The 17313-nt window shown below is 35.6% G+C and overlaps 1 protein-coding gene across 1 annotated transcript in view; it reads right to left on the bottom strand.

Moving 5' to 3' along the window:
• PCSK5 (proprotein convertase subtilisin/kexin type 5) overlaps positions 1–17313 on the bottom strand; it is a 593358-nt gene that overhangs the window by 336009 nt on the left and 240036 nt on the right. Inside the window, exon 8 of the mRNA XM_044678618.1 lies at positions 11495–11707. Coding sequence (XP_044534553.1) covers positions 11495–11707 — 213 coding nt within the window. The remainder of the gene's footprint in view (positions 1–11494; positions 11708–17313) is intronic.

Below are 17313 nucleotides of genomic sequence, written 5' to 3'. Positions count from 1 at the left end.
AGCAAACAAACTGATGAGACAGTCACTAAGTCAAGGATACAGCGCCCAGGATACAGAACACAGAGTTGTAGTTGGTCCACTTTCATTTTATCAGCCAATAGTATACAATCTCACATTGGCAAACTTGCACAAAGAGTAGTGGAATTTGTGTACAGTACGGTATTCATCTGTAAAATCCTGCAATATAGTGAAAACTCCATAATACAAAATTAGATATTTTTTTTAACCCATCATATAGTAAATCATGATATAGTGAGGGATGACTGTACTTCAAGCAACCAGAAAGAAAAAATTCAGGGGGCAGTGGGGTGGCTCAGTGGATTAAGAGTCAGGCCTAAAGATGGGAGGTCCTAGGTTCAAATCTGGCCTCAGACACTTCTTAGCTGTGTGACCCTGGGCAAGTCACAACCCCTATTGCCTAACCCTTACCACTCTTCTACCTTGGAACCAATATACAGTATTGATTCTAAGATGGAAGGTAAGGGTTTAGAAAAAAAAGAAGCAATTCAATTACCATGGAACTATAATCAGGATTACACAGGACCCAGTGGTTTCTATATTAAAATATTGAAAGGCATGGTATATGGTATTCAGGAAGGTGAAAGATTTGGGTTTACAACCTGGAGTCACCTATCTAGCAAAACTGAGTATATTCTTTCTGAGGAAAAAAATGGACATTCAATAAGATAGAAGATTTCCAAGCATTCCTGAGGAATAAGCCAGATCTAAACAAAAAATTTGAAGTCCAAACATGAGACACAAGAGAAGTCCAAAAAGGTTAATAAGAAAAAAAAAATTTAAGGGACTCATTAAGTTCAAAATGTTAATATGTCTACATGGAAAGAGGATATCTGTATTTCTCAAAAATTACTCTTAGTAGTAGAGAAAATAGAAGAAATTTACTCAGAAAGGGGTGGGGAGTAAGCTGATTGTGATGACATGATGTATATGTAAATGTTATGATATGAAACTATATGTATGTGTGATATGATATGAATGATATGTAACAAATAAAAGGGTGAAAGAAAGGTTTGTACTGAAAGAACAGGGAAGGGAGAGATAGACTGGGGTAAATTATATAACATGAAGAAGTAAAAACAATCATAGAGAAGGGAGGATAAAGGTTGTGACGGGCAATGCTTAAACTTTACTGCCATTGTAAGTGACTCAGAGAGGGAAAAACAAGTATACTCAGTGGGGTATGGAGTTCTATCTTACCCTATAGAGAAATAAAAGGGAAATAAGAAACAGAAGGGGGAGATAATTGAAGGGAAGAGGAAGTGGGAGAGGTGACGAAAAGCAAAATGCTGGTGAGGAAGAACAGAGTGAAAGGGAATAGAGCATGATCTAAAGGGGATAATATTGTGCAGGGCAATACAAAATTAATAATCCTGATGCTGAATGTGAATGGGATGAATTCACCCATTAAACAGAAACAGATAGCAGAATGGATTAAAAACCAGAATCCTACTATATGTTGTTTACAAGAAACACATCTGAGAAAGGGTGACACACACAAATTCAAGGTAAAATAGCTGGAGCAGAATTTATTATACATCATCTAAAGTAAAAAAAAAAACAAAACAAAGAAACAGGAGTAGCAATCATGATACCAGACAAAGCAAAAGTAGAAATTGATCAGATTAAAAGAGATAAGGAAGGAAACTACATTTTGCTAAAAGGTACTATAAACAATGAAGTAATATCATTACTAAACATTTATGCCCCAAATGGTATAGCATCTAGATAAAAGTGAAATTAAAGGAGCTTAAAGAGGAAGTAGATAGTAAGACAATACTAATGGGGAATCTCAATCTTCCGTTTTCAAAACTAGATAAATTGAACCAAAAAATAAATAAGAAAGAAGTAAGGGAAGTGAATGAAATGCTAGAAAAATTAGAGTTAACAGATATCTGGAGAAAAATGAACAGGATAAAAAGAAATACACCTTCTTCTTAGCAGTTACATGGTACATATATAAAAATCTACCTTGTCCTAGGGTATAGAAATGTTGCAAACAAATGAAGAAAAGCAGAAATAATAAATGCAACTTTTTCTGATCATAATGAGATAAAAATTATAATGTGTCCATGGAAAGGCAAATTTAAAATTAATTAGAAACTAAATAATCTAATTCCTCAAAACTGGTGGGTCAAAAAACAAATCATAGAAACAATTATAAACTTCATTCAAGATAATGATAATGAGGAGGAACATAAAAAAATCTATGGGATATAGCCAAAGTAGTACGCAAGGGGAAATTTCTATCTCTGAGTGACTATATCAACAAATTAAAGAAGGAAATCAATGAATTTGGCTTGCAACTTAAAAAAATTAGAAAAAGAATAAATTAAAAATCCCTATATAAAAACTAAATTGGAAAACCTAAAAATTAAAGGAGAAATTAATAAAATTGAAAGTAAAACAACTCTTAAATGAATAAAAAAGATCAGGAGCTGGTATTTGGAAAAAACAAATAAAATAAGGTACTAATAAATCAAAGAAAAAAGAAAGAAGAGAATCAAATGAACAGTATCAAAAATGAAAAGAACAATCTCATCTCTAATGAAGAGGAAATTAAGACAATTATTAAGAGCTACTATGCCCAATTATATGGCAACAAATATGATAATCCAGGTGAAATAGATGAATATTTATAAAAATATAAAATGCCTATATTAACAAAAGAGGAAATAGAATACTTGAATAATCCCATCTCAGAAAAAAAATTGAATGAGCCATCAAGGACCTGGATTCACAAGTGAATTCTATCAAACATTTAAAGAACAACGAATCCCAATACTACACAAACTATTTGACAAAATAAGCAAATTGATTTTATGATACAAATATGGTACTGATTCTAAAGCCAGGAAGACCAAAAACAGAGAGAGAAAACTACAGACCAATCTCCTTAATGAACATAGATTCAAAAATTGTAACCAAAACACTAACAAAGAGATTATGGCGAGTCATCACAAAGATTATCCACTATGACCAGGTGGGATTTATATCAGGAATGCAAGGATGGTTTAATATTAGGAAAACCATCCACATAATTAACTATATCAATAACCAAACTAACAGAAACCACATGATTATCTCAGTAGATGCAGAAAAAAACCTTTGACAAAATACAACATCCATTTCTATTAAAAACACTAGAAAATATAAGAATAGAAGGGCCTTTTCTCAAAATAATAAACAGGATTATTTAAAACCATCAGCAAGTATCATCTGCAATGGGGATAAGTTAGGAGCCTTCCCAATAAAATCATGACTGAAGCAAGGATGCCCATTATTACCACTATTATTTAATATTGTACTAGAAACACAAGCTGTAGCAATTAGAGAAGAAAAAGGAATTGAAGGGATTAAAGTAGGCAGTGAGGAAACTAGACTATCACTCTTTGTAGATGGTATGACGATATACTTAGAGAACTCGAGAAAATAAACTAAAAAGCAATAGAAATAATTAATAATTTTACCAGATTTTACCAAAGTTGCAGGACACAAAATAAATCCACATAAATCATCAGCATTGATATTTATTTCCAACAAATCTCAGCAGCAAGAGTTAGAAAGAGAAACACCATTTAAAATCACTCTAGGTAATATAAAGTATTTGGGAATCTATCTGCCAAGACAAACTCAGGAGTTATATGAACACAACTACAAAATGCTTTTCACACAAATAAAACTAGATCTAAACGATTGGAAAAACATTAATTGTTCATGGGTAAGACAAGCTAATATAATAAAAATGACAATCCTACCTAAATTAATTTACTTATTCATTGTCATACCTATCAAACTACCAAAAAACTTTTTTATAGAATTAGAAGAAATTGTAACAAAGTTCATTTGGAAGAACAAAAGATCAAGAATATCAAGGGGACTAATGGAAAAAAAATGCAAAGGATGGAGTCCTAGCAGTACCAGATCTTAAACTGTATTATAAAGCGATGATCATTGAAACAATACGGTACTGATTAAGAGATGGGAGGATGGATCAATGGAATAGACTTGGGGTAAATAACCTCAGGAAGATAGTGTTTGATAAACCCAAAGATCCCAGCTTTTAGGGCAAGAATTCACTATTTGACAAAAACTATTGGGAAAATTAGAAAAAAGTATAGGAGAGATTAGGTTTAGATCAACATTTCACACCTTATACCAAAATAAATTCAGAATGGGCAAATGACTTAAATAGAAAAAAGGTAATTTATAAGCAAATTGGGTGAACATAGACTAGTATACCTGTCAGATCTGTGGGAAAGGAAAGAATTTAAGACCAAGCAAGAGAGAGAGAACATTACAAAATGTAAAATGAATGGCCTTGATTATATCAAATTAAAAAGGTTTTGTAGAAACAAAAGCAATGCAACCAAAATTAGAAGGAAAGCACCTCCTCCTCTTCTGCCTTTAATTAGGGAAGTAAAGGTCTTGTTTCATCACCCCCATACACCCACCTGACCAGCTCTGTCCTCTCCACTAGACTGTGAACATTTTTATAACAAAACTCTCTGACGAAGTCTCATTTCTGAAATTTATAAGGAGCTAAGTCAATTGTATAAAAAATCAAGCCATTTCCCAATTGACAAATGGTCAAGGGGCATGAAAAGGTAGTTTTCAGATAAATACATCAAAACTATCAATAAATACATGAAGAAATGTTCTAAATCTCTCATAATTAGAGAAATGCAAATCGAAACAACTCTGAGGTACCACCTCATATCTAGTAGATTGGCCAATATGACAGTAAAGGAAAATAATAAATGCTGGAGGGATTGTGGCAAAATTGAGACACTAATATATTACTGGTGAAGTGGTGAATTGATCCAACTATTTTGGAAGGCAATTTGGGACTATGCTCAAAGGACTTTAAAAGAATGCATACCCTAGGGGGCAGCTAGGTAGCTCAGTGGATTGAGAGCCAGGCCTCAGACACCTCCCAGCTGTGTGACCCTGGGCAAGTCACTTGACCCCTGTTGCCTACTCTTACCACTCTTCTGCCTTGGAGCCAATACACAGTATTGACTCTAAGATGGAAGGCAAGGGTTTTAAAAAAAAAGAATGCATACCCTAAAGAGATAATAATGAAAAATGTTTATACAAAAATATTCATAGCTTCACTCTTTGTGGTGGCAAAAAATTGGAAAATGAGGGGGTGTCCTTTGGGGAATGGCTGAACAAATTGTGGTATATGATGGAGATGGAATACTATTGTGCTGTAAGGAATGTTGAACTGGAGGAATTCTATGTGAACTGGAAGAACCTCTGGGAACTGATGCAGTGTAAAATGAGCAGAACCAAGAGAACATTCACAAAAAGTGAAACAATGTAGAACAATACAATGTAATGGACAAGATAATCCCAAGGGACTTAGAAGGATCCAGGAATAGGGAGGATAGAGGGGAAGGAAAGAAAATGAAATACATAAACATGGAAAAATATTTTTAAAATAAAAAAAATTTTTTTAATTAAACAAATTAAAAAAAAAGAATATTAAAAAAAGTTTTTCCTGGTCCCCTTTACTATCTACAGTTTTACTTTTTGTTATTTGTATATAGTTGCTTCCATGTTTTCCATTAAACTGTAAGCTTCTTGAAAAAAATAAAGATATTCACTCTTTAGAAAGATTCAGAATGACATATATTTTACAAATTTAATGTCTTAGTGAGAAGCACTGTGGCATAATTTATAGAAATTGAGCCTTAGAGCAAGGAATATATTGGTTCAAGTCTCTTCTCTGACATATACAACCTGTGTGACTCTGGATTATTTACTTATCCTTTCAGTGGACTAGGTGACTTTCCAAAACTGTAAATTGCAGAGAAGTTGTTGGTCTTAATAAATTGGTATTAAGAGTTTCCTCATCTATGCTTGGAATGTATTCTCTTTGATCCCCCCAAACCCCACAAAAAGTCCCTTTCTAGGATACTGCTTAAGTATCATCTTGTACTTGAAGCCTTTCCTAATTTCTTTAGCTGTTAGTATCTTCCATTCCATACTACCTTGTATTTCATTGCTTTGTATATGTTATGTTTATTAAATATATAGTATATCCATTCTTTCATTCTTTGTACTTGTACCCTCAGTGCCTGGCACACTGTCTGATGCATAGGTGGCATCTGGTATGTTTGTTTATTGATCCTTACAATGGGAGGTACCATTATTATCCCCATTTTATAGTTGAGGAAACTGAGATTAGTCCAAGGCTGAATGACTTGTCCAGGGTCATATGGCTAGTACTGATCTTAACTTTGACTGAAAGTCCAGTACTCTCTCTATCTCACCTGGACTCTAAACCTTTGCTGGGTAGAAAGCTTATTCCTTTTTTTCCCTCTTTGTCTTTTCAGTGCCTAGCAGAGTGTCTGGCATTTGGTAGGTGCTTCATAAATATTTGTTGATTGATCAATTTGAAGTGCTATATAATTTCCTGAATGTAATCCAGTCTGCTCCCTTGAATACTTTTGTCTGTTTAATTTCTATCTGCAAATATTCACTAAGGGTCCATGGGCTTGTGGATCAAAGCCAGTTAAGAAAAAGATCACTATCTACCAATATAAAATTAGGTTTTATTTTGAAGCTCAGATAAGATTAGGGAGAGCTGGGAAATGAAAGGTTGGAGCTGATGCCAAATAACTGCATGTTAGAAAAAATAACATTAATGCTGTTAATAAAAACAAGAGTTTTGTTAAGATAGGTAAAATGTGTCACAGTATTTCTTTGACACGAGAGGTTAAATGATTTTCCTAAGGTCACATAGTTAATAGGTGGCAAAGGCAGAAATCCAAGCTAGGTCTTCTGACTGCAGGCCCAGGCACTTTTTCCCACTATCCCACACTGCATAAAATCTACGTCTCTGGACTCTTTAGACATAAAAGTTATGTTGCCTTAGGCAATTTGGAATGAACAAGATCAAATAACTTGAATGATGCATTGAGAAAAATCACCAGTAAAATGGAATAGAAAATCAAGACAGCTAAGTGGTACAGCAGATAGAATATCATTCCTGGAGGCAGAAAAATTCCTCTTCCTGAGTTCAAATCTATCTTCAGACACTCACTAGCTATAGCATCTTGGGTAAGTCACATAACTGTTGCCCTCATTTCCCCAGCTGTAAAATGATCTAGAAAAGGAAATGGCAAACCACCCTAATATTTTTGCCAAGAAAACCCCAAATGGGATTATGAAGAGTCAGACAAAACTGAAAGATGACAGAACAATAAGGAAATCAGAATAAGAATTTGAAAAATAAATAAAATGTGTTGTTAAGGGGAAAAATAGATCAGCTAAGGGTTTATAATGTATAATCTGAAGTTTATAAGGTAGCTAAATATCGTCATATTCATTTTAATTCTTGGACAACCACAGAAAGAATCCATCATTCATATATCTGGAGCACCTATTCCAGAGGTAAGCAGATAGTGGTAGCCCATGATATTGAATGTAATGTCAATAGGTAGGGCCTCACCATAATTGAGAGGTTGTAGCTGGTAGTTTTCTGAAATTCTCCCTCTGAGTTTTCAAATTGAGTAAATAAACTCAGAGACAAGGAGAAAGAACGGTTATGACTGGTTGTTCCAAGGGGTTAGGGGATCTGGGTTGTAAGTATTGGCCCTGACCTAACGAAACGTGTCATCTTGCATGTCACGTCAGCTTTCTGGAATTTATCAAGGGACTGGTCCGGGGACTTGATCTCTTGAGGTCTTTTCCAGCTCTGTAATTCCTTGAATCTAAGAACAGCTATTACACAGGGAAAGCTAATGACCCTTTTGCACTTTCCATTATCACCAGGAATGGGGAAAACATACTAGGCACCAAGATAAGGATTCAGCAGAAGAAAAGCAGAGAAAACATGCAGAAAAATTACTGGAATGAAAGGTTAAGTCAAAAGGAATCAAAACATCCCACCCAAATGAAGCAACCAAAAATAGTTAAAAAAAACTTGGGGAATGGATGGCCAGCATCCCAGGTCATGGAAACCACACTGATCTTTTCAAGATAATAGAGTGCTTTCGGTAAATACTCAATAAATAAGAAGAGAAAGAGAAAATTAATTATGTTTTCATGTTTTCTTTGGATCACATGATGGAGAAAACATTATTCATATATTAAATAAAGGAGCTAAGCAGTATGGAGTAACACAGAGGCATTTAGCCTTAGAGGCAGAAAGATCTGTGTTCAAGTCTTATCTTTGAAATAAACTGGCTGGATAGCCCTAACCAAGAAAGTCACTTAATTTTCCTGGACCTCCAAGCATAAGGATTGCACAGCAGATGTTTGCTGATCTGTATGGGTAGAAGTTGCTCACTGAGACCTTCCAATACCAACAAATTCTCAGATTTCCTCTCCCTTCCATCTCCAATGAAATAAAATAATCCAGTTATGTCAATATTTTTTGCATGCAGGCAGCTACATGGTACCGTGGATACAGTACTTGACATGGAGTCAGGGAGTCCTAAGTTCAAATTCGCCCTCAGAAACTTCCTAGCTTTGTAACCCTGGGAAAATCACTTAATCTATGCTTGCTTCAGGTTCCTCATTTGTGAAATGAGGACAATAATGGCATCTACTTCCCAGGATTGTTTTAAGGATAAAATGAGATCCTCCTATCTGCAAAGCACTTGGTAAACTTGAAAATACTGTATAAGCACTTATCATCATGGTGGATTAACTAATATTGTTAGAATGTTATTGGACTTGGAGAGGAGACACCCTTGCCTATCCAGTCCTCTTTTCATTTGTCCCTTCCTGGAATGGAGAATAACATAAAACCTAGGAACCTCCTAACATGACTAGAGATGTTATAACTGTTCATTGACTTTGATGCAGGACTAGAAGATCCCTTGGAAGGACTGAGGTTCCTGGAGGCAGAAGGAGGTCACTTTTGCATCATTTTATTCTTATTTTTAATTTTTAAAATAAGAAAGAGTGTATGGCTTCTCAAAATATGAAACAATTCAGAGAATAATGATGCCTATTTCTTCCCTGTAGACTAGGTCAATCAGATCATTCCATATGTTGTCCATTATTTCTGTGCATTCATCTGCTGGTAAGTTTTTTTTTATCAGCCTAAAAAATAAATGTAGGACTCTAAAAACTAGTATTCATCAAATTCACCGAAACAAGTATAGATAAATCATGAGATATGCCTATTAAAAAAACACAACATGTATAAGCAAAACACAAAGGTGACTATAGCTCAGGGCCAGTAATCACCAACTTTATCATTTGCAATGAAAACAGTCATTATTTCTTCTCTGCTGTGTTCTTTAAAGCAAGAGGAATAATAAATAAATAAAAAAGGATTTGTAAGCCATAGAGTCCCCTGAAGAGAGTGAAGTGAACCCTTTAGAGGCATCAGAATAGAGATTTTAGTTTTTGTGTTTTTGATCCAATGATAATAAAAAAAACAACCCAGAGGCATTATGACATCCAAAAGGAAGGGTGATTTTTGTTTCAATTGTCCCAAACTCTGTGATTACAAATAAAGGAGTTAGGAAGGGCTAGGAAGATACCAAGAGGTATTATGACACCCAAAAAGAAGTGTGATTTTTGTTTCAATTGTCCCAAACTGTGTAGTTAAAGGAGTTAGGAAGGGCTAGGAGGATTTCATCTGGGGCTGAAGCTCATTCTGCCATTTGCATACCAGTTAACCTGGGGAAAGTCAGCTCCAGTCATTTGGGAATGAATGACCTGAAAGAGGAAGGTAACCAGATCCTGGTGAACCCAGAGGAAATGGGGGCCCAGAGCCCGACAAGTGACTCTGTCAACTTCCTGCTAAGAAGTGTCAGGTAACATGGCCAGGCTTCTAAGCAAAGAGATAAATTACACAACTAGACAGTTTACAAGAATGGCTTCAGGAAAAGATAAAGGATGAAAAGGTGTCAGAATGAAAAATCGTCAGCTTGGTGTTGGACAGCAGGAAAAGGAGGCTGAGAACTAAAGTATATCAATACTGAGATTTAGAAAAGAGATAGGGAGGCACATCGATGATTGACGGGAAAAATACACTTCCACTTCTGAAACACAATTGGGGCTGCTCAGTTGGAAAATCACAGACCCCTCCCTATTGCTTTTAAGCAATGTTAATTTAACAGGAATCCAGAACTTATTACTCGACTTTTAGAGAGCTTTATAGATTGTTAGAACTGGAAGGGGCCTCAGAGATCACCTAATGAAGACATTCTTTATCTTTTTGTGTCATGGACCCTTTTGGCCCTCAGCAGAAGATTATGGAAGCCTTCCAAGAATTGTATTTTTTAAATAATTGGAGGAAATGTTAAATTTCAACTTTTTCTTATTGTTTTTCAGTCCTTTCAGTTATGTTCAATTGAAAGCCCTATTTGGGGGATTTTCTTGGCAAAGATGCTAGAGTGGCTTGCCATTTCCTTCTCTAGATCATTTTATACTTGCAGAAACTGAGGCAAAGAGGGTTAAGTGACTTTCCTAGGGTCCACACAGCTAGTAAGTGTCTGAAGTCAGATTTAAATTCAGGAAGATGAGTTTTCCTGACTTCACAACCTGCACACTATCTGTGGCAATACTTTAGCTACCTTAATTCACCTAGAAATGAGTAAAAATTAAGATGTAAATTTTTTTTTAACCAAGTTCAGAGGCTCCATGTCCCAAGGATATAAGACCCCTTATTTTATAGCTAATGGAGTCACAGGGTTGAAAAATAATGTCATAATCATAATAATAGCAGCTAACATTTGCATAGTATTTTTAGATTGACAAAGGGCTTTTATATACATTGTTATTTCAGTTGATGCATGGAGAAAACCTTATGAAGTACATCTAAGTATTATTTCCATGGAGTTTGGGGATTGAAGGCAGGGGCTATTTTTTTTTTGGCACAGTGCCTTACACACAGTGAAAGTTTAACAAATGCTTGTTGAACTGAATTTTACAATGAAGATAACTGAGGTGCAATGAAGTGACTTGCACAAGGTCACATAGCTAATTAGTGGTAGATGTGGAATTAGATACTAAACTCTCCTGACTTCAAGTACAATATTCTTTCTACTAAATCACCTGCCTCCGGAAAGAATGAACATTCATTCACCCTGAATCAGTCATTTGTGGAACTGAATACTCTGAAGCCACTGGACATAGGTTCAAATCCTCTCTCTGATGCCTACTCTCTGTGTCATCTACGGCAAGGCATGTTATCTCCCTGGGCCTTGGTTTCCTTATATGAGAAATAATGGTGTTAGATCAGATGGCTTCAGAGGCCCCTTCCAGTTTTAGAGTTATGGTCTTCTGATCCAAATCAAAATTAAACAGAAGTAAAAAAGACTCAAATTCACAGTAAATTATTTTGTTTTGTTTTTTAAGTGAAAGACTTCTAGCAGCTGATTAAGCCCTAAGTCATGCCTTGTATACCTCTATTCATTTTTCCTCATGCATTACCAGTCTGTTTTTCTTTACTTCAAAATAATGAGAAAACAAAAAATAGATTTAATTAGATTTAAAGACATACGATTTTTTTATCATAGGATTCTCCACTGCTATATGTTGTGGCCAATGTAGACGAACACTCTTCCAGATACCAGGGTTTCTTCCCACTTTCAGCAGTACTACTTATTGAGATAGTGTAGATGCTATTGGTGTATCCATCACACGAGCAGTGGTCTTTGCTTCTTCCACCATTTCCAGATGCCCAGACAAAAACAGAGCCGAGGCCTCTTCGTCCCTGTGTGAAAATAATATTTAATTACTAAACTTATAAATGTATTTTATAGATTATAAACTTATACTTAATGATGAATTGCCTTTGAGGAAACAATGAGTACTGTGTCTAAAAAAAAATTAGCTGAGTGGCTCAGTGGATAGAGCAATGAATCTAAAGTCAGGGAGACTTGAATTCAATTCTAATCCTAGACATTTATGAGTTGTATGACTCTGGACAAGTCACTTAACCTCCTCTGCTTCAGTTTCCTCAGTTGTAAAATGGAGATAACAGTAACTATCTCACAGGGTTGTTGTGAGGATCAAATGAGATATTTTTAAAGTGTTAAGCATAGTGACTATCACTGTATAAATGTTTCTTCCTTCCCTTTCACAGTATTGATTCCAAGATGGAAGGTAAGGGTTTAAGAAAAAAGAAAAAAAAGAAACTATTTTTATAGAAGAGGAAACTAAAGAGGTCCATTGGATCATAAATTCAGGACAAGAAGAAATCTTATGGACCATCAAGTCTGACACTCTAAATTTGCAGAAGAGTACAATGAGTACTTAACCTGAAAGGTTAAGTAATTTATCCCAAGGTCATATAACCGATACATGTCTCAGTTGAAATTTGAACCCAGGAGCTCTGGCCCCAAGTCTAGCCTACTTTCCACAATACCATGTTGCAAAATCTGATTGCATCAAAATGAATGCAATGTGAGTTCTTATCAGGGCTAGAAACTCTCAGAGAATGGTATTTGCTTTCTAGAGTATTACTGACTCGATCATCTATCACACTCTATCCCTAGTGGAATGACCCTTGCACGATAATTGTCATTAAATATTCAGTACAAGCCTAAGAGATAGGTTAGGATTATTAATCCTATTTCCCTAGGATGCCAAGAGAGCAGCACAGGAGAGGGAAAATTAACCTTGGACCATAAACCAAATAAGTAGGTGAGTTGAGTTTGAACATAGGTCTATTGAGACTCTGGATAATAGATGACCCAGTAAGATATCTTTTCACTAGGAAACAGATAAACTGCCCTTTGGAGTCATTTCTCATCAGCGGTACTCCTTTGGAATTCTCCATTATGCCTAAAAGAACCTCATTTTCTTGCAAAATCACAGGACCCTTTGCATTCATTTCTCATCAGGACCTTCTCTGTCCCTTGGGGTTCCTTTGACTGAATTGCAGAGGAGAGTTTCTTCCATGATCTCTATTTAAGGAAGGCACCCAGCCAGCCATCTTTTCATTTTCAGCTTAAATGTACCCCATCCTCATCCCTCACCCAAATTCCATGTCCCCTCCCCGCTTTTCAGCTTGCTTTTGGCTATTGTCTTTCCTGTTCATGAGTGCAGGGACTGTATATTTATTATTTGTATCTTTATCTCTTAACATAGTGGCTAGTAGGTGCTTAATAAATGTTTATTGATTGACAGACATAAGGAATTCAACTACAAGATTATATCTGGGGTAAATGTAATCCAATTCTGAAGGAACAGAATGTGAGAGTCAGAAGGAATCTTACGGGGTCACCTCATCTAATGCCATAACTTTCTAAATGAGAAAACTGATTTCCCAAGAAGCTAAATGATTTGTCCAAGATCACATGGCTCCTTGAAGATAGAATTAGGAGCATAACCCAGGTCTCTCAAGATGGTCATCTTTTTTTTTTTTTTTTTTTGGTAGGCCATTCTGCTTCCAGTGTCAGGTACGATCATTATTTTGTTAGTGTTTTTGTAGAATAATATTTTAGAGATTGTTGAGAACGTTATCCTGGGAAGAGAATATCCAGAATCTATAGCATGGGTTCTTAAACTTTTTTTTTTTTTGGCATGGACCCTTTTGTCAGTCTGCTAAAGACTATGAACCCCTCTTCATAATAACATTTTGGAATGCATAAAAAAAGTACAATGAGTTACAAAGGAATAATTATCTTGAAATAGGGTTATCAAAATACAAAACAACTTCCCAAGACCCAGATTAAGATCCCCTGATCTAGGGGAAATCTAGACTTATTCACCCCAGGATTTGAACTCCTTATACTGAAGCAGACCACATCTGTTCTTTTTAACTACAACTCAAATCTGTCCTTTAAAAAAGGAAAAATTAGCAAGACAATGCCAGAGACTCATGATGAAAATGCTATCTGCCTCCAGAGAAAGAACTGATGGAGTCTGGATACAGACTGAAGCACACTATATTTCATTTCAATTCATTTTCTTTTTTTTTTTTTGTTCAAGATTTCTTCCACAAAATGACTAATACAGAAAAACGTTCTTCAAGTTCGCATATGTAAAATCTATATTGGAGGAGAAAGGGGAGTGAGAGTAAGAAGGAGGGGGAGAATTTGGAACTTAAATTTTTTTTTAAAGGATGGTAAAAAAAATAAAATAAAAATGGGAGAAGGCAACAATAGTTTTTAAAGAAAAGGATAGTAAAGTCCACTAAAAGAGTTAAGTTGGGGGGCAGCTGGGTAGCTCAGTGGATTGAGAGTCAGGCCTAGAGACGGGAGGTCCTAGGTTCAAATCCGGCCTCAGTCACTTCCCAGCTGTGTGACCCTGGGCAAGTCACTTGACCCCCATTGCCCACCCTTAGCACTCTTCCACCTAGGAGCCAATACACAAGTTAAGGGCTTAAAAAAAAAAGAGTTAAGGCAGGACATTAGAAAGAAACTATTTATATATTCCTTATTCTAGGCAATAAATAAGTGAGGGGATTGGATGATCTTTAAAGCTTCTCTCAGATCTTTAAAAGAAATAGAACTAGGCTTCAAATCAAAAGACTCGAGTTCGAATGTTGGCTCTTCTCCTTACTAGCTGTGAGACCTTGGACAAATACTTTATTTCCCTTGGCTTTAATTTCTTCATCCATAAAATGAGGAGGTTAGACTAAATGACCTTCAAGGACCCTCCTGACTCTTTACATTCTATAATTCTATGAGGGCCAGCAGAAACTTCACCTAACTCCACTCATTCTCTTAATGTCTTTAATCAAGGTTGACAACATGGAAGTTCTTGATCACAGTCTTTCTCATTGCATGCAAAGAGACTATTTTCCGAATGTGCTAATTTACAATCAGTATTCTTACATAATCTAATGCAAGGAGTACAAACGTGGGAGATGACCCATGGTTTGTGCACCAATCTCCCACAAGATGAAGACTGAAGGAGGACCACCACCACCGTTGTACACAGCAACAATTGGTCTCTTATCCAATCCTCCTTTCTTCTCTTTCTCCTTTGGCAGTCTTATCTACTTCTGTAATCTCAGGTACAGTAGAGTGTAAGCCAAACTTGGTGTCAGGAAAACCTGAGTTTGGAGCCAATTTCAGAGATTAATAGTATGACCTTTGGCAAATCACTTAATCTCTCTGGGTCTTAGTTTCCTCATCTGTAAAATGAGGGTTTGGGGTATAATCACGCTTATGGGGGCTTCCAGCTCTAAATTTATGATTCAGTGATCATCACCTCCTTGAAGATGACCCTAAATCTAGTTAGCCAATCTTGATTTCTCCTCCAAGCTTCAGTCTTGCATCTCCAATGGTCTGTTAGTTTTTCCTGGATGTCCCATTGGAAGTTCAAATTTAATTTGTCACAAATTCCTCCTAAATTTCCCCTCTCCTATTCTATTTACATTGATGGTGCCAGTATCCTTCAAGACACCTAGTCTTGAAATTTCAGAATCATCTTTGGGTTTTCTCTCTTCTTTCATCGTAAAAGCCAATCAATTATCACATTAAAGTGATCTTATGTCTCTAACACCTCTTCTATTATCCTCATCCCTCGTTTTTACTGCCACACTAATTTAGGTACCTATTACTTCTCACCTAGACTACTATAAACAGACTTCTTGCTGATCTCCCTTTTTCTGGTTTCTTCCCTTTCTGAACCATCATTTACAGAGCTGACAAAATAATCTCAATTCATTCATCATACCACTCTCCTCTCCCAAACTTTTATTGATTTTCTGCTGTTAACTAGTATGAGGAATGCCTGATAAAGCAGCCAAAACAGATCTACAATTATCCTGCTACTTATAGTCTTTGAGAGTTACTTGAGATAGATATTAAATAACTTGCTTGCGATCACACAGCCAGTTATATGTCAGAGGTGGGATTTGAACCTAGGTTACCTTGAGTCTGAGGTCTGCTCTCCATCCACAGGATATGCTTAATAAATATCTGGTGTAATGAAGTATTGCTGAATGTTTCCAAGGATTCTTTTAGAGGAGAAATGACCCAAAACTGTGTCCCTACCCATTCTGCTTCCTAACCAGTGCAACTGAATGAATGGCAGAGAGGAAGAGCTCTATTTCTATGTGTATTTATTGATGGGTATGCTTTCAGAAAGAAATAGGATGAAAATGTAGGAAAAAAGACAGCTGTCAGACATCTATCAAATCATTCTGAAGCAATTAACAACTCAAAGTCATTTAATTGAGAGGAACAGAAATCTTTTATTAATATGCAGCATTGAGAGAAACACAGAACCAAAAGGCAAATGGAAAAAAAAATTCTGGGATGCAACATTGTTCTGAAACTTATGTGTATTTTTTAAAAAGTGCCTTAAAGGGGTAGAAATATATGTTATAGAAATTACCCCAAAGCATAAAAATTATATTTTCTAGTCTAATTTTAATTTTGAAAAAAAAAAACAATATAATATAGAGAATAGAGTTAAGGAGTAGTTGCATAGGTAGAAGAAATATTCTACATGGAAGACATCACAGATTGTGACCCTCTATCCCAAATTTAATTTTATAACTATCTGTTTGCCACTAAAATAACATTTTGAACTAAAAAAATTCCAACTTACAATATGGAAATAAAATTAAAAATGTTTTGTTGATCCTAATCAATCATTTCAACCATGTGAAAAAGTTTTCCACATAGAAATTCCCTCTATTTTATCCACATCTTATAGCCTTAGAGAGTGGCCTGAGGGACTAAAATAACAAACAACTTGTCCACAATAACACGGCTAATTTACGTTTTCTTGGCTTCAAGGTGGAGCCTCCATACACTATGACCTAATGTGACTAATTGTCAGTTTAATTTTATACAGTCTGTTTGACCCACTGAACATTAGAAATATTACTTTTACTAGTTGATTTTGTTGGATTTGCCTTCATTCTTCTTCTCTAACATGTATGTGCATGTACCACCTCTCATGGCCTTAAAGAATCTCACGCACACATACACTCACAGAGTTACACACACTTAAAAAAAAATCTCAGAATTGAACCCGAACTTAACCTTCCAGTAGATTTAGAGGTTCAGACTAATTGTTGGTTCCATTCTGGATGAACTATTGAACTATAGGCTGAAAAATACTAAGTTTGGAAACTAACATAGCTTCTTTAAAAATAGGTCAGAATATCTGTATTTTCTAACATCTCAAATATTATCTTTTTGCCCTTTTCTCAGAAATTAAATCTTAGTGATCTCTTCAAGCGATAGGAAACACCTTGGGGTCAGGTACTAAATCTTAATCACTTTTGTATTTTACTCATTTCCTAGTCTCAATAAATAAATGCCAATTTATTATATATTAGAATGTTAGATCTTCAATAAATGTTAGTTGGTTGGATGGAGAGAGGAATGAGTGAATCGGTGAATGAATGCA

This window comes from Gracilinanus agilis, chromosome 1 (genome assembly GCF_016433145.1).
Source record: "Gracilinanus agilis isolate LMUSP501 chromosome 1, AgileGrace, whole genome shotgun sequence".
In the NCBI taxonomy this organism is placed as follows: Eukaryota; Metazoa; Chordata; class Mammalia; order Didelphimorphia; family Didelphidae; genus Gracilinanus; species Gracilinanus agilis.
Note: the sequence above shows the minus strand (reverse complement) of the source record. Positions and strands in the feature narration are given on the sequence as shown.